The 19,454-nt window shown below is 30.1% G+C and overlaps 1 protein-coding gene across 2 annotated transcripts in view; it reads right to left on the reverse strand.

Annotated features, from left to right (window-relative positions):
- c11.1 (maestro heat like repeat family protein c11.1) overlaps positions 1-19,034 on the reverse strand; it is a 133,831-nt gene extending 114,797 nt beyond the window's left edge. For both annotated transcript variants that reach the window (XM_075355579.1, XM_075355578.1), the window contains exons 1-3: positions 18,664-19,034; positions 15,257-15,402; positions 3,964-4,167 (exon numbers count right to left, since the gene is read on the reverse strand). In XM_075355579.1, coding sequence (XP_075211694.1) covers positions 3,964-4,167; positions 15,257-15,402; positions 18,664-18,700 — 387 coding nt within the window. In that variant the 5' untranslated portion in view covers positions 18,701-19,034. The remainder of the gene's footprint in view (positions 1-3,963; positions 4,168-15,256; positions 15,403-18,663) is intronic.
- Between the last annotated feature and the right edge of the window lie 420 nt (positions 19,035-19,454).

The raw sequence follows: 19,454 nt of genomic DNA on the forward strand, positions 1-19,454 counted from the left end.
TCATGGTAGAACAGATAACAATTTACAATTACACACATTCTCAGATGCATCAGAAAAAGGTTACAGTGCATGTGTATATATCAGGAGTGAAGATGGTCAAAGTAATGTCAAAACAATGTTGATATGTTCAAAGTCTAGAGTCGCCCCTTTAAAAAGGTTAACCTTCCCACAGTTAGAATTAGGTAGAGCCACTTTGGCTGCTGAATTATCATACAAAACAAGTGTATCTTTAAAACTGAACTTAAACAATCAATACTATTGGTCAGATTCAAAAATCATTTTAACATGGATAAAGCCATCTTCCACCAATTGGAATGTGTTTATAGCAAACCGCATTGAAAAGATTCAAGAAATTTCAGGCCCTGATGAATTGGATCATATAAGAGGTGACGACAATCCTGCTAACATGGCTTCACGAGGAGTTTCAACAGAACAGTTGTTAAAGTTAACATTATGGTGGCATGGACCAGCGTGGTTGTCAGATCCTTCCACATGGCAGTAATCACTGGATTTGAAGTTCTATGAAGAAGACATACCTGAATGAAGGTCTATGCATCCGTTAATGTGATCACTTTCGATGAAGATCTGATTTGCAGTTATTCATATCTTGTTAGGCTTAAGCGCATAATAGAATACATTCTTCATTTCATAAATAATGCAAAACTGAAAGATCACAGTTTAAGAACAAGTGGATTATTACAAACTAATGAATTAGATCAAGCCATGGTCACTCTTGTCAAGACAGTTTAAAAAGGACATTCAGTGATGAGAACAATCAGCTAAAAAATGGCAAGGAATTGAGCACACATAACAAGCTCTTATCCCTGTGCCCATTTACTGACAAAGATGATGTTATCAGAGTTGGTGGTCAAATACATAATTCAGATTCAAGCTACTATAAAAAACAACCTGCTGTTCTTCCACATAATCATCACTTCACGAAACTGGTTGCAAAACATGAGCACATTAAACAGTTACATTCAGGACCACAAGGATTACTTGCTTCACTTACGCATATAACACATTCATGAACAAATAGTTCATGAATGTGTTATATGCTTCAGAGTAAAACCAAGGTGCATTTAACAACAAATGGGAGATTTTCCTGCCGAAAGAGTGCCACTGTCTAGATCATTTCTTACAGTCGGAGTGGACTACTGTGGACCAATTGAAATTCTGACATCACACAGACAAGGATCTAAAACAATCAAGGGGTACATTTCATTATTTGTTTATATGACCACAAAAGCTATTCACTTGGAGCTTGTTCAAAAATTAACCACCAAATCCTTGTTGGCAGCGTTACAATGCTTTACATCATGGAGAGGAAAATACTCTAAAATATTCAGTATCATCGCAAAGAATTTTGTTGGAGCCTCACACGAATTAAACTAACTTTTATCATCAAGAACACATCATGAAACAATACATGATACCCTCGCCGAAGACAATATTACCTGGAAATTCACTCCTCCCAGATCTCCTTATTTTGGAGGACTATGGGAAGCCAGAGTAAAATCTGTAATACATCTGTTGCTAAGAACAATTAGGAAGGCATCACTAACATACGAAGAATTATACACGATTTTATGCAGACTAGAAAGTTGTTTAAATTCCCGTCCATTAACTTACCGTTCTTCTGATTCTTCAGACCTTTTCCCTTTAACCCCTGGGCATTTTCTAATATGTCAGCCACTCACCACAATTCCAGAAACACATGTTCCGGAGATCAGCATTAACCGCCTCAGTAGATGGCAATGCATCAATCAACTAACCATGCAATTCTGGAAACGATGGCATAAAGAATAAATCAGTGAACTTCAGCAACGTTTAAATGGAAGACTACATCAAAAAATCTTCAAGTTGGTACTGTAGTTATCATTTATGAGGATAACACTCCTACTCTACAATGGAGACTAAGTCATGTAATAGAAATAGTGGAGGATTCAAATGGTAACATTAGAGTTGTCATGGTAAAGACTCAAACAAAAACATTAAAAAGAAGTATTACAAAGGTGATCCAACTTCCAAACATTGATTAGACAGAATTTAGGTGGTGTCAATATAATATTGATATTAATGTTTTAGTATAATATTGATAATAATCCACTTTTTCATATATTTTGTATTTCCTGATTTTTTTAAATATTTTCATTTGTTTTACATATTTTGTTCAATTTTGTGTTCTTTAGATTTAATTTTCTTTTATTCATTTTTTTTGAGGTTGAAAATGGGTTGTTTTCAAGGTGGGTGGGAATGTTTGTAGAATAAACATATGTTTTTGGTTGCGTGTCAGCTTGTAGTGGGGACTGAACGGTGCAGGTCAGTTGGCTTCAAGTCGAGCTGCCGAGTAGAAATGTAAATGCAACTGCAGTGTTCAGTTAATACATGCTTTGACAGGATTATAATCTATGCAGTACAATTACCGTTATTCATATAATTTATTTTTATACAATAAAAATAAAGCATTATTTCATAAACTCAATTGAACTTTACTTGGGAGTAGTTCATTCCCTAAAATGCCCATACCCCACTAACAATAAAAACAAATCTCCAAAAGACCGTAAAAACAGAAAGTTTCTGAGATCTACTCGACCAGACCATAAATAACATCCTCAAAAATCACAATGAACAACTAATCAGAGTCTTCAAGGCACAATAGACAAAGAAAGAATATACTGAAACATCATCACAGAAAATGAATCCCTATTAAAATTTCTAAAACTCTTGGACTACATTCCAAACTAATAAACATGATAAAACTGACCCTCACAAACACTAAGTCATAAGTGAAATTCAGAGGCGAACTCTTGGAACCACTTTAGATCAAAGTGAGAATGATCACCTTGGAACAAGGCACTGTTACAATTCAACTGCACTCTGGAAATGGTAATGAGGATTTTAAAGATAAAATTAAATGAAAAAATTAAGGACAAAAAACTCACTTTACACTCACATGAAAGAAAGTCACAACACAATCATTTCCAATACCAGAAAGAGCATGGAGATTGGAACGTGTAAAAAAGTACTGGGAGGGCCACAAAGCCTTTGAACAAACAAAACAGTCCCAAAACCAAACAGACTCTTCAAAGAGACTTGGATAATGGACTGCTAAAGTGATCCAATGTGGTCATAAAAGATGAAAAAATAAAAACGATACATAAAAAGCAGCATTCGTACTGAACTACATAATTTAATATTATTTCAAGAAATCTGATATGTATGAAATCTAAATTGATTTATAAGAACCAACAAATTTTTTAAAGGTTTTAGCGTATACTGGCCCAAAAATTGTTTTGAAATATTAAATTATTAAAATTATACATTTTTTATAAATTCAGAATATTTAATTCATACTGACAATTTAAAAAGTATACTATTGTCAAATTTATAGCAAATAAAATCGTAAATATAGACTTTTATTAGTTTTGTAATATAATTATCAACTTATTAAGCTTCATTATCTTTTTCTTAACAAACATAATAAATACTAACTGTTTCTTATCCTTGTGCTTTTATTTTTTTTTAAAATTAAGTTGTTTTAAGTAATAAGAATATTAAACTACAATATATTTTTTGTTCTTAGTTGCTGCAAACAAATTTATTGTAGTTTTGATATCAACTAAATATACTTACACTGAAACAGAAGTGAAAAGTTTTTTGTGAAATTTTTTGAAATTTCAAATTTACACAAATACATAAATTTCAAATTTATCAAATACATAAATAATGGGTTACTCTCCTAAAAGTGGTTATTGTAGAAAAAAATCTTCACCAATTACAGTTATGTTTAATACATCTAAAATAACTAGCTGAACTGATAGATTATGTTTTGAATAACCTAATATTTTATATATAAATCATTTATATATATATATATATATTTATATAAAACACACTTCCATTACTTATCTTGTTTCAGTTATAGGGATGTTAGCTACAAGGGTAGTTTAAATAATATACCTGATTTATATCTTTCCCTGCAAGAGCTACAAGTATATTAGAAGCTGAAAGTTGAACTTCAGGAGCATATTCTTTGAGTCGAGTCATTTCCTCAATACTAAATTCAATTAGTTCTTTTGTGGTAACTTCATCCAACATATTCACTTGTTCCTGACATACTTTTTCAACTGCTTTCAATATAACAATGAGATGGGCATTTGTTATCTGTAGGAATAAAAATACATCAAAATATTTTTTTTTTATATTTTACATGTAACAGATCAAAAAACAGATGTAATGTTAAGTTCAAATATATATATACTCGTGAACATATTAAAATTGTATACTGGCTGTCCTAACATAAATTTCATTTATGTTAGGTGTTATGTTAGGAGTAGTAGGCTGTCCTACTGGCTGTCATAAGATAAATAAAAAGTTTATCTTATATTACCTTTATGTGCTTTTGTGAAACACTGGCTATTAAGTTTGGACCCTGCATTTAATATGTTTTTAAAACAGTATAAGTAAGAGATCCACATATAATAGTGTCATACAACAAAGGAGCCAAAACTCACAACACATAAATATGCAGCATAATAGAAATATGAATTGGTCATGAAAAATACATTGAAAATGTAGCAATAATAAATACACAGCTACACATATCTTTCTTATAATTAAGAACACCAGGCATAAGTTAGTACAAATCAATTGTTAAATCTGCTCTTCAAATGTCTCCAAACATAATGGTCTATGATTTAAGACCATAAGAACATGGCAGTGCTAAACCTTTGGTAACTATTTGTTTTTCAAAGAAGAATAGACTCATAGGCTTGTTACAAAATCATCTGAGAAATGGTACATTGTTCTAAGATACTGAAAGAAACCTCTTGTCTTTTTTATTTAGCATATAAAGTACCAAATTAAAATAAATTAAAATTAAATATAAAGTACCAAAGTCTTTCTGTAAATATTGTCAAAAAATATGTTTGTCTGAGCTATTCCAACAAAGCACACTACACAGTAATTTATTTCAATTTTCTGTGTAAAACCATAATTTTCTGTGAATTTATACGGTTAAGACAGCAGTAACAGGTTGAAATAACATCTCAGTTGCTTTACTTACTGGAACTAGTCTAACAGACTGGAACTGGTGTAACAGGTTTCTACACAGATGCTAAGTAAGTAACTTCTTTTTTTTTACTGTCCTTGTACCTTCTGAATGATATTTCATAAAATGTGATTTTAAAAAAACAAATATTTAAAATATTAATATTATATATTAATATTTAAAAATATTACAACAGAGAACCATTTAAATCATTGAAATAAAATGTTTATTTCCTGTATGTGGTCAGTATAATTTTTGTTTATTATACTTATATGCTTGTAAATGTTGTCGAAAGCTTTTTTTTAAATTGCTTGTCATTCCTATGCAAACTATTTCACAATTTTATTTTCTGAATTCTACCTTATTGACACATGCAACCCTATAAAATCAAAATTTCATTTTTTATTTTTATTTTTTATGGTTAGATTATAAAGCAATTTTATTGTTTAATGCTTCTTCTTTTTAAAAACATTTATGTATGTTATTATAACTAAAAGGAATAGTTCCTTTTTGTTTCTTTTAATGTTATGAATTTATTAAATACAATAAAGAAAAATTTAATTAAGCTGATCATATTTGAGAAAACAAGGCATTTTTTCTAGCAACAAACTGTAGCAAACGTAGCAATGAAACTGTTATTAATGGAAATGTAACAGTTTATCATGATGACTGGCTCAAGTGAATAATACATTTAATTTAAATTATTCAAATTTATAGTATCAAAAACAAATTTCATTATCTAGTAACAGAGTATACGAGAGAAAAAAGAATTTATTTTATCTCAGTGATCAAGATATAACCATATTCTTTAGTGTTTAATATTTTACATTACACTTTATAAAATTATATTTGGAAAAAGCAGAGATATCTGTGAAAGTACTAAACATGAATAATATAAAAAAACTGCAAATGATTAAAATTAATTTTAATAAAAATAATTATATTCTGCTTCAAAGATGGAATTAGCTAAACTATTTAATAACCCATTCATTTACAATGATGCAAAACTACAAGTTTACTTATAAATACATCCTCCTATTTTAATACACCTAATGCAACAATGTATATGTTAGAAACATATACTACACAAACACAAGCACATGAGTTTACTGTACGGCGAATGTGTCTTTCCTTTTATTATCTGCCTTAACGATATTTTTTTTGCCAATTTTTAAAATATTTTTATTGGATTACTTTTATTTAGTTCTTATTTTTGCATTATACTTCAATCTTTGGGGGTTAATTCTTTCATTTATTTATTTATTTTAACAAACAGAGGGGAAGGAATGAAGCATAAGGTTTTTTAAATTTAGCAGCTCTATCCCATCAATTGCATCTGTATTATCAAAAAAAAAAATGGCATCTGTATAATCTGATGAATCTCGATCTTTAGCTGGAAAAAACCAAAAAAACGAGATTCATCGGCACTACCATCTCTGGATTTATAGCAAATTGTGATTTGAATATTGGCAACTTTGTATAATATTCAGTTCTTTTTAAGTTTTCAAATCAATGCTTCAATTACTCAGCCGGCAGTTCAACAAATGTTTTCTCACCCACTAATTTTATTATATTTTTCTGACAAGAACATTTTCTTCCGCAATTTGACTTTTTATTTTCACCCGTACTAGTTCAACTGGATTAAGTTCAGAGTGGTATAGTGGCAATTTTAATATGTTATGACTATAATCCTCTGATACTTTGATAAAGTAGTACAAGGGTGGGCTTATTAATAATTGTACCATTTCATACAGCTCAGTTTTTAATAAATCTGCTGTAATATCTCTGCTTTGCAGCCATTTAAACAGTTCCTGTTTTCTGCAATTTGAATGCATGTATTGTGAAATTTTATATTAACATCAATTGCGAGCATTGCCAAATACCAAAAATGAACAAGTGGAGGGTTTGGCATTTATTTCTAGCAATTTTTTGTAGTTCTACACATCAAGGTTCTTCCAGTATTCACCTTGCTTCTGGTTCAGTTTAAAAATCAAGCATGCATTTGGAATTTCTCCTTCAGCCCTGCCGATACGCACCAATATCAGCTTTTTAGATCCTTTGGCTATAAGTTTTTTGAAGCCATTAACAGTTATCAATTCAAACATAACTTTTTACCGAGTGAATGTTGATTAGTATGAAATAATAATTGGTAGTTCTTCCTGTCTAAATTTTCACTTGTTTTAAAAAATTTACTTGTCTGAAAAATATCTTGTTTTTTAACAAAAATTTCCAATTATTTTCACTCTTATTCCACCTAAAACCCACATTTCAAAGAATTTTCTGTAAATTTAGTAAATCCAATTTATGGGCAGATTCAGGTACACTGTTTCAAAAGCTACTTATAACTTCTTTGTCACCAATGTTTAATGCCGTTAAGTAAAAATTATACACACATCTTAACAAAAGTTTTTTAAATTTAAAATATTAATTTTCTTCTTAATTCTTGATTTTCCAGGAATACAAAATATTTCATTTTCTCCCAGTTAAGTGGTAAACACTCATCTTAATAAACATTTTCTTTGACTTTAGAAGACATTCCTCTATAAAGTAACTGAAGAAAATCCAAAAATTGTATGTTCAGAACAAATTGGCTAGATCTTGGTTGAGGAGCTATGCAAAGACAAGCATAAATGAGAAGGTAATGTAAAAAAACTATTGATGATGAGAATTAAAAAATACTATTATTTAAAAAAGACAGAAACAAAGAATGAATATTGAAAGATACTGATTGCAAACATGAAAATAAATAATGCAAAATTAACAACATGAGTGCAACAAAGCTACCAAAAACAGTATCCAATTTATTCCTTCCACTTTACTATTACCAATGCCAACACTACTTCAGACACCTCAGATAAAATTATTGTGCCTATATATTCTCATGTTTTTTAACCTTTGGTGAGTAACAAAAACCTTCAGGAAAGGTTTTTGTTTTGTGGCATTACACACATCATTAAGCATACCACTTAAACAATACTAGCTAATTTTGATTAATCGGTTCTATTTGGTGGTAATCTCTAACAAAAAACCTATTCCTAAAAATTATCCAGGTTTTAAAAATTAAGACTTTGAGTGCCACAGCCGCCAACTGGTGTCACTAGGCAGTTATATAAGGGGCCATCAGTGCCTGGCGGCCTATGTCATATGAAATGTATTATACTTATGTTGGCCTTTCAGTTCACCTGTTAACCTTTATGTGAATGTTAGTTTAATACTTAGTGTTATAAAATTGTTTGTGGTCCCAAGGTTCTTCTGTTATTTTCGTAATGGCTGACGGTGAAATCCCAAGTCCCCTCTCAGTCAAAAAAACAATGATTTAATGTTAAAAAGAAATTAGCTGCAGAAGAACATGCTTTGAAAAATGAGAGTCGGAACGGTGAATCTGGTGCCAAAAGTGACTCTGAATATTAATATTTAGATAACAGTGGTGTCAAATCGGGTACTGAAAGTGATTTTGAGTGAAGATGAAAATCTTCACACTCAACTGAGCAAACTATACACAGTGAAACTGAAAAAATGATGACATTTAGATAATTGAAAATTACATTCACTTGATGTACAACAAATATGAAAGTGGCAAGTATATAGGTGACCGATCCACCAGAATTAAAAAAAAATATTTTGTTGAAAATCCTGATCTTTGTTGTCCCATTCCAATTGATGGTATGTCATTTAACTACTTTCAACTACTTTTTTTTTGTCTTCAACATTTGACTGGTTTGATGCAGCTCTCCAAGATTCCCTATCTAGTGCTAGTCGTTTCATTTCAGTATAACCCCTACATCCTACATCCCTAACAGTTTGTTTTACATATTCCAAACGTGGCCTGCCTACACAATTTTTTCCTTCTACCTGTCCTTCCAATATTAAAGCGACTATTCCAGGATGCCTTAGTATGTGGCCTATAAATCTGTTTCTTCTTTTAACTATATTTTTCCAAATGCTTCTTTCTTCATCTATTTGCCGCAATACCTCTTCATTTGTTACTTTATCCGCCCATCTGATTTTTAACATTCTCCTATAGCACCACATTTCAAAAGCTTCTAATCTTTTCTTATCAGATACTCCGATTGTCCAAGCTTCACTTCCATATAAAGCGACACTCCAAACATATACTTTCAAAAATTTTTTCCTGACATTTAAATTAATTTTTGATGTTAACAAATTATATTTCTTACTGAAGGCTCGTTTAGCTTGTGCTATTCGGCATTTTATATCGCTCCTGCTTCGTCCATCTTTAGTAATTCTACTTCCCAAATAACAAAATTCTTCTACCTCCATAATCTTTTCTCCTCCTATTTTCACATTCATTGGTCCATCTTTGTTATTTATAATACAATTCATTACTTTTGTTTTGTATTTGTTTATTTTCATGCGATAGTTCTTGCGTAGGACTTCATCTATGCCATTCATTGTTTCTTCTAAATCAGCAAATCGTAACATCTTTATCTTTTCACCTTGTACTGTTACTCCGAATCTAAATTGTTCTTTAACATCATTAACTGCTAGTTCCATGTAAAGATTAAAAAGTAACGGGGATAGGGAACATCCTTGTCAGACTCCCTTTCAATTACGGCTTCTTTCTTATGTTCTTCAATTATTAATGTTGCTGTTTGGTTCCTGTACATGTTAGCAATTGTTCTTCTATCTCTGTATTTGAACCCTAATTTTTTTAAAATGCTGAACATTTTATTCCAGTCTACGTTATCGAATGCCTTTTCTAGGTCTATAAACGCCAAGTATGTTAGTTTGTTTTTCTTTAATCATTCTTCTACTATTAATCTGAGGCCTAAAATTGCTTCCCTTGTCCCTATACTTTTCCTGAAACCAAATTGGTCTTCTCCTAACACTTCTTCAACTCTCCTCTCAATTCTTCTGTAAAGAATTCTAGTTAAGATTTTTGATGCATGACTAGTTAAACTAATTGTTCTGTATTCTTCACATTTATCTGCCCCTGCTTTCTTTGGTATCATGACTACAACACTCTTTTTGAAGTCTGACGGAACTTCCCCTTTTTCATAAATATTACACACCAGCTTGTATAATCTATCAATCGCTTCCTCACCTGCACTGCGCAGTAATTCTGCAGGTATTCCGTCTATTCCAGGAGCCTTTCTGCCATTTAAATCTTTTAATGCTCTCTTAAATTCAGATCTCAGTATTGTTTCTCCCATTTCATCCTCCTCAACTTCCTCTATAACACCATTTTCTAATTCATTTCCTCCGTATAACTCTTCAATATATTCCACCCATCTATCGACTTTACCTTTCGTATTATATATTGGTGTACCATCTTTGTTTAACACATTATTAGATTTTAATTTATGTACCCCAAAATTTTCCTTAACTTACCTGTATGCTCCGTCTATTTTACCAATGTTCATTTCTCTTTTCACTTCTGAACACTTTTCTTTAATCCACTCTTCTTTCGCTAGTTTGCACTTCCTGTTTATAGCATTTCTTAATTGTCGGTAGTTCCTTTTACTTTCTTCATCACTAGCATTCTTATATTTTCTACGTTCATCCATCAGCTGCAATGTACCGTCTGAAACCCAAGGTTTTCTACCAGTTCTCTTTGTTCCGCCAAAGTTCGCTTCTGCTGATTTAATAATTTCCTTTTTAACATTCTCCCATTCTTCTTCTACATTTTCTACCTTATCTTTTTACTCAGACCTCTTGCGATGTCCTCCTCAAAAATCTTCTTTACCTCCTCTTCCTCAAGCTTCTCTAAATTCCACCGATTCATCTGACACCTTTTCTTCAGGTTTTTAAACCCCAATCTACATTTCATTATCACCAAATTATGGTCGCTATCAATGTCTGCTCCAAGGTAAGTTTTGCAGTCAACAAGTTGATTCCTAAATCTTTGCTTAACCATGATATAATCTATCTGATACCTTGCAGTATCGCCTGGCTTTTTCCAAGTGTATATTCTTCTATTATGATTTTTAAATTGGGTGTTGGCAATTACTAAATTAAACACGTAAATAATTGCTTCATCAATCTCTTCGTATACACACTCTACCTCATCATCATCATGGGCGCTTGTAGGCATATAGACGTTAACAATCGTTGTCGGTTTAGGTTTTGATTTTATCCTTATTACAATGATTCTATTGCTATGCGTTTTGAAATATTCTACTCTCTTCCCTATCTTCTTGTTCATTATGAAACCTACTCCTGCCTGCCCATTATTTGAAGCTGAGTTTATTATTCTAAAATCACCTGACCAAAAGTCGCCTTCCTCTTCCCACCGAACCTCACTAATTCCTACTACATCCACATTTATCCTATCCATTTCTCTTTTTAAATTTTCCAGCCTACCAACCTTTTTTAAACTTCTAACATTCCACGCTCCGACTCGTAGAATGTTATTTTTTAATTTTCTGGTGACCCCCTCCTTAGTAGTCCCCATCTGGAGATCCTAACGGGGGACTAGTTTACCTACGGAATATTTTGCCAAGGATGGCGCCTCCATCATTGCTATATGAAAATGCAGAGAGCCACATTTTCTTGGAAAATAAGCAGCTGTAGTTTTCCATTGCTTTCAGCTGCGCAGTACTCAGAGGACTGAGTGATGTTGATATGGCCGTTTAAGTCGTCCTGACTCACGCCCCTAACTAACGCCCCTTTCAACTACTAACTGATGATAAGTTTTTAACTTGACTGAGAATTAAACTAATAATTATGCAGAAGTCTTAGAACAAAAATCGGTCACCCTAAATCTCATTTATCATGGAAACCTGTAACGAAAGATGAATTATGCGTGTTTCTGGGTCTTGTTTTACACATGGGGAACATGGAATTTAACAGAGTAAAAGATTACTGGTGTATCCATCATTTAATATACCACCTTTCCATAATTAGAATAGATTTCCATACGGAATAGATTTACAGTTATCATGAAAACTCTTCTTTTTTGTAATAATGAACAAGCAGCATGTAATCGTATTAATAAGATACAACCTTTAATTGAAATAAAAAAATGGCTAATTTATACTATCCTAAAAAGAAATTATGTATAGACGAGTAGGGTTTTTGTGGTGCGGGCATCTAATTTTTTGACAGTATATTAAGAATAATAAACATAAATACAGGATTAAAAATGTCTTAGATAAGTAATATCTACCATATTTATGCAAATTATTATTGGTTTTAAAACCAATAATAATTTGCATAAAAAAGTAATTACATTGCACACAAATTAACATCGATTACTATGAGAACTATTAAATCCAGTCGGCACCAAATGGTGTTTATGACCCTAGAGAACATGCATTCATTCAGGAAGCCAATGGTGCCAAGAGGCGTCATACACATGTATGGCTTTATAAACAATTTTAAGACTAAAATCCTCCATTTTTTCCAGATTATTATTACTACTAAAAAATTAAAAGTTGGGTTTTCAGAAAAGTTTTATCAGATCGAGTGGCACTCAAAGTGTTAAACCAACTCTCACACCTCTCCAATTGTGGGTATTTTAGTAAGTAATATTGCTCAATGTAGTGATTTTACTCGATGCAATATTTTCTTCATCTGATGAAGTAAAACACATATACATAAATTTTGTCATTTCAGTGATATCAAGTTTTTATTCAGGAAACAAATTAACAAAATTTATAAATGACAAATAATTTTAAAAAACAACAGGGGAGTGAAAAAATTATAGGCAGAAGAAAATAAAAGAGGCTTTTGAAATGTAATATAACAGAATTAAATGAAAATTAGAATCCTGATTAAGAAGAAATGAAATGGTATTAAGCTAAATAGATAGACAAGAAATTTTATAGTAAAATAACTATTCAGCTGCCACATTCATAAAAGTTTTTATTAAAATTATCTGATATTTACAAGTCATTACTGATAAAGCATAAGTGATTCAAACTCATTAATCAGGTAACCAAATAAGCGCTAAAAATGACTATTACGCTATTTAAAAATATTTTTCATGTATTTTACATACATAACAAAATTACAAATACACAATATCAATAAAATTAAATGAACTCAAATAATATAGTAATTATTATTACTAAATCTAAAGAGACAATCACGGAATTGTTAACAAAAATAATTAAAACAAATCTAAAAATCAATTAACAAATTAATGAACTTATATATGATGTTAATTTGATTAAAATTAAAATGAATCACTGGAATTACTTTTTAAGTTCAGTTCAAAATGCCCAATGAAAAATGGAATTTGTTATTAATTAAAAATTAATAAATAATTATGGTATGAAAGATTTAAATGCAAATTTAAAAAAAAATAATAATTTTTTTTTCATGAATATAGTACAATATCAAACTTCTTTCATAAAATTTAAAAATACTATTTAGTCTTTGTGAAACCTTTGTATCTATTACTTACTAATCAAAAAAATTCCCCATACCAAAATTTCATCCATTATTTCATAATAAATACCCTACTTATACTTTTCATACATTCTGTTTTACAATTTGATAGCAAAATGTTGCAAACATTACATGCTACTCTCTGCTTTGAATATGTTTCAGATGTTGATAACTAAAAAACTGTCAAATACGTTGAAAAATGTACATACAAGACAAGATGTATGTCTATCATGGACATAAGACATCAAAACTTATTGTTCATTTACAAATGTATGTTCAAAATATCTTAGACAAAAAAATGTTAATCAACTGCTTATCATAAATTGTTTAAGAAAACTAAACTATGTCCTTTTTTTAAATTAAATAATGTTCAAGTGAAAATACAGCAAAAACGTTTAACAGACTTTTAACCAAGAAGATGGCAGCAACACTCTACAGCATATTACAAAAATCCTGAATATTCTACATTTGAATTATGGCAAAGATCAGACCAACAGTAAGTTTCTCTAACAAAAAGAGGTATATATTATTTATCTAATATATAAATATATATAAAACATTTGCAGAGAACTGATAGGAATGAAAAAAGTCCATGTAATTGATCAAATGAATGACAAAAGAAAACATAAAAATAAGCACTATTAAATAACTGATAAGTAAGTGAACGTACACAAATTCTTGAGTACAGAAAAAATACAATGAAGGAAAATTGTATTTTCTTACGCCCATGTACAAATGCCATATCACAAAAATTCCCATATTTGGTTCCAATGAGTGGAAAGGAAACAAAGTTTATTACTGAAAATATAGTAATTTTCACATCAAAGCATTAATATAATTGAGATATCTTTGACAGTACCAATGTCAGGGTCAGTGATCTCTATATTGCTGGACAAATATCCTGTCATGCCATCCAAGTTATCAGAGAAATCAAATTAGATAATAACAATTTATTAGTCATAAATTTCCTACTTTTAGCTACATACTGCGTGCTGTTTGTGACCCTTTGCACAAACTTCAAGAAAGGGGAAACAGGAGGATATACACCCATAGATAACATACACCCATAGATAACACATTATCTATGGGTGGTATCTCACAAGCTATGATATATGGGAGATATCACTCTACAGAGCTATGCTTATGGAACCAGCTGTTTCATCAGTTACAGAATGATGGACAGTGTAATTTTTCATGGTATTTGTCTTAGAAAAAACAAATAAAGAATAAGGAAAAGAAAGGATAAAAGAAGGAACCAGTATGGAAGTACTAAAAGTGAGTCATATAACTTTATAGGTATCAGCAAGTAACTAATTTAAATACAGTCAGCTGACAATCAGCAGTTGAATACATTTGTATAGAATAACTGAAAATTTAAAAAGAAATGTTTTTTTTTATATAGTTTTATATGTGTTTCAAAATCAAAGAAATCCTGATTAATACATTATTAGCACTACAACTCCAAACATTTAAAACGTACATCCTAGCTAGATAACAATACTTACATCAACAGTATAGTACGCATACGTAACATTTTCAAGAAATGTGAAAAAATCAGCTACAATTTATGAACAAAGTAAATCCATGTTGACAATTTACATAACATTATTATAATGTGTAAGATCTACACTATTCAATGACACATAATAAGTACAGCAAAATATATACAAAAATAAATAATCAAGCTAGTAACAAAATTATTTTTAATTTTATTTATTATTCTTTTTTTGGTGATAATTGAAAAGAAAAGTTATCTAAAACATCTTTTACTAAGAAAGAAAGAAATTTACAAGTTGTATAACCATAAATAAATTACAAGTTGTATAACCAAACATATATTATTATTACCTTTGAATTTCGTTGGCGATATAAACAAGCACTTCGTAAAACTTCACAAGGATATCGCTTGGCAAGTCGGCATAATGATGCTGTAATAGATGTACGTACCCCTTCATCCTTATCGGCCCCTGCTTCGAGAAGTGCACCAATACCAACTAGGAAAGAAACAAATAAAATAAATTAAGTTTTACTTCTGACAGTCAGATATTTTGGCCAATTATTTTGGCATTTAATACCGCATTAATAAAATTAAGCACTAAAGATAATACTCTTTTTATATCAGAATTAATAAGATTGCACTACTAACTTTGTAAGCTTAAATAAGCATAGATACTTAAAAAACTTTTAGTAATAAATTTTTTTGTTTATTTTGCATACTTCATATGCAATTCATCATCATAACTTGAAATTGCTCCAACGTTGTTTAAACGTTAAACTTGAAAGTACTCAACATGTTTAAATAAAAGTAACAGCAAATGAGAAGGAAACGGATTCTATAAAGAAAGGAGATAGGCCAAATTACACTTATAAAAGGGCTTTTCTAGAATTTGAATTTTAGGTCAAATTTAGATGTAATAAAAATTTAATTTTTTTGTTGAATTTTGTCAAACATTTTTCACTTGCTATAACAGGTGAATAGCAAGTCATATGCTATAGCATGTGCCTTCGGTCACATTAAAATATAAATATATAAAATTTTAACAAAGTATTCATTATTATAATAAAATATGAATATTCATAATTATCTAAAAGCAATTTTTTTTGTGAATAATATAGTATTCTCTCAGGTAACATATTTTCCCAAGTGGCACTCTGGGTGGGACTACTCAAGAGGTCATCAGACAGTACAAAAACTATGAAATTATTCAAGTCACAGTGAGTAATGTTAGATTTTGAAAAACAGTGGTGGATTAAATAATTTAAAGGTATAAACTAACACATCAAAGGTACATATTATTTAAGCAATATGGAAAAATAAATGTAATTTTTGGCCAGGGAATTGTGGCATAATAAACACAAAATAGGGGAAAGACTCAGAAAAATAGGAATAAATAATTAAGAATATAGGACAAATATATTGTTAGTACTTGTAAAACAGAAAACGCATAAGCTACAGTGCAAATTTGCCAGACTCTTCAGGAAAAAATGAAGGGATACAAAGAATTAATCTAACATGTAAAAGGAGATGACACTTTCTGATAGAGATTGGAAAGCCACAATGCCAAAATAGAAAGGGTTAGAATATAACCCTTAATTCATAAAGTAGGCTTTGTTGACAATGAATATTGAATGCAATTTCCCCTTATTTAAACAAGTTTAAAAAGAAAATAATTTGGGCAGAAGAGGAAATTTTTGGAAGGAAGCTAACACAAAATATTATTTTTCTATAAAAACCACAACCTATCCTATAATTACAGGAAAATGTGAGATATCAGAATTAATTGAAGAATGTAAAAAATAAAACAATGCAAAAAGTTATGAAGTAGTAAATTGTATAGACTTTTTTGAAATAGAATAAAATCTAAAATAACAAAAGACCATTGATTGAAGGGCCGGAATAGAAAAATATGAGTGGAAAGGTATTTTTGCACACAGAAAAATAAGAATAAACTTTAAGGCAACTAAGTCAAAATTATTCATACATTGGAGGTATGGATAGAAAATTCCTGTTAGGAAGTTAGTAAGAGGAGTGATATCAGGAATATATGAGAAGGGAAAAATTATCAAAGAGAAGAAAAAAAGAGTAAATTGATGATCACCTCAAAAAACACTGTTTTGAGATAAAACTGTTAATTCCTAAAAGATTTAAATGAAAACCTTACTATTCCAAATCTATCTATTTTATCAAACAAATTTTGGAAACATGATGTCAACTGAGAAATAGTTGATGATATCTACAAGTTAAAATATATTAGACTCAAACTCAGCATCTTCACAAAGATGATATGCAGCTAAAGAATCAAGGCTGTAATAAGTAATCAGTACGGACAAGGAGCTATGGTTAAATTTATATGTAACCTCTTGTTAATCATTAGAATATAGAAGATTCACCAGTCTCTACAATAATTTGGAAATTACTAGAAAATTTAGTGTTTTTTGGAAATCCAAAAAACACTAACATCATGAGAATAGACAGTCATTATTTTTACTCTTATGGGATTGTAAAGAGTATTCAAATGAATATAAGAAATACAAACAGTATGAAAAATGCATACGTTTGTTTGAACTAAGTTATTTAAAAAAAATTATATTTATTTTTAAAACCATTATAATTACAGCAAATTTTGAAAATACTTAGCTTATGGGTAAAGTACCTTAATTTATATAATAAGCAATAAAGGAATGATACCTTCTTCTGTGAAAATCACTGACCATAAGAAAATAAAAAGCCTATCTTGTCGAAAATTAGTTTGATGTAATTTTCAAAACTTTGATCATATCAAAACTTTTAAAAGGCTACCAATAAACTGCATTAGAAGCAATATTTTTTATAGTTTAATATGATTTGTAATGAAAATTACATTCAACCAAAACCAAATAGATTATTTGTTAAGGAATTTACTGCAATAACGAGATTCTCTCAATATTAAACAATAGAATCAAACTGCATATGTTTTGCAAAACAAACTACATCAAATTAATTGAAAATATTAAGCAAGATAACAGATTTCTTATTATCAATAACTTCTATTTCACCACATAATGAAATATTGGCAGCAATAAGGGCTAAGGACATACAATCCATAAACATACTCTCAACAGTCAATTCCAATTTAACATTTTTTCTGATTTATAATTAAATTTCTGACATTTATATCATTCAGATTCTGCATTATTATACAACACGTGATCATTAAAACCTAGTATATCAATGCACTAAATAAAATGAATACAGAATTATCACTAAACATACAGTTAAGTTATTACAGTACTAAGATTATAATGTGTGTAGTTAAACTGCAGAAATACAAAAAAAACCTATTTTAATGCGACATTGACTGAACAAAATTAGTAAGAACAGAAAGCATTTATAGTTAGTAATAAGTACAGTACATCAATCAGATATGTTAATAAGATTATAATAAATAAATTACAAATTTCGTCCATTCTATCAGAAAATAAGCTGTATGAAACCAAACCAAATCTATAATCAATACTGATGATATTATATTCTCTAAAGAGAATGATTAAACCGCGAGCAATAATTAATCGCATAACAGTTTTTGGGATATTGCGTAAGTTTGGACGCCTGAATTAACTCACGGCAACATGAATAAAATACCTGAAATAACAAACTATCTACTAGAAAACTTAACCTAACACAGCTTACAAACTTAATTGCTAAATCGTTTGTCCTTTAAAAACGTAAGCTAAAATTAGTGTAAATATCTAATAAACAAAAAAGAAAAAATTACCTAAAAGCTGTGCATCAGCTGTAATAAGCGGATCCATTTATTAAAAATACGTTTTCCTTTGTAAACTCAACCGTCATTGAGAACCAGACGAGTAACGTCACGTTTTGAACAAAGATAATAATTCCAAAATCAACAAACCCCAACAGCTGACATAACCTTAGTTGCAGTAACAGATGACAGAATTGGAACAGTTGATATGCGTAATAGACAAACTGTATAAATAAAATTGAGGTTTCTATCTACACAATGATTTTTTTGTTGTTGAGAATAATGTTTTTATTAACCACCTTACCATAATAAAATGATTACGTATTTTTTCAAATATTTGTCTACCTGTTATTTTACTATTTAACACGTTGCGACGTTAACGAACCGTCAATGTTATGCAACATGAATGCCGGTAAGGATAGTAAACCAAGTAGCATTTTAAAAAATAACCCTTGCGGCGGCATCTTCTTTGACGCAAAAAATTTAATGACATTTTTCGGCGTATTGTGCGTTCGGTTAAAACAATGAGTCAACAAACGTTGGAGCAAATACATTTTTAACCAAAAGATTTTCAATTATTAGTGTATTAACCTTTTGGATCCCAATGTCCCAATATCTTACAGGAACGTTCCTCTATCGAACGTCCGTGGGTATCTGCATAAAATCTCAACGTCCGAAAAATCGGACGTTTACAAAATTAAGATTATTTTGTGTATAATAGAAGAAAATGGTATGCTTATTAGATATCAAAATGATCAGGAAGAAACAATCTTTCCATTTTATGTTGAAATGTTACATATTCA

The sequence above is a fragment of the Lycorma delicatula genome, chromosome 2 (assembly GCF_047948215.1).
Source record: "Lycorma delicatula isolate Av1 chromosome 2, ASM4794821v1, whole genome shotgun sequence".
Classification (NCBI taxonomy): Eukaryota; Metazoa; Arthropoda; class Insecta; order Hemiptera; family Fulgoridae; genus Lycorma; species Lycorma delicatula.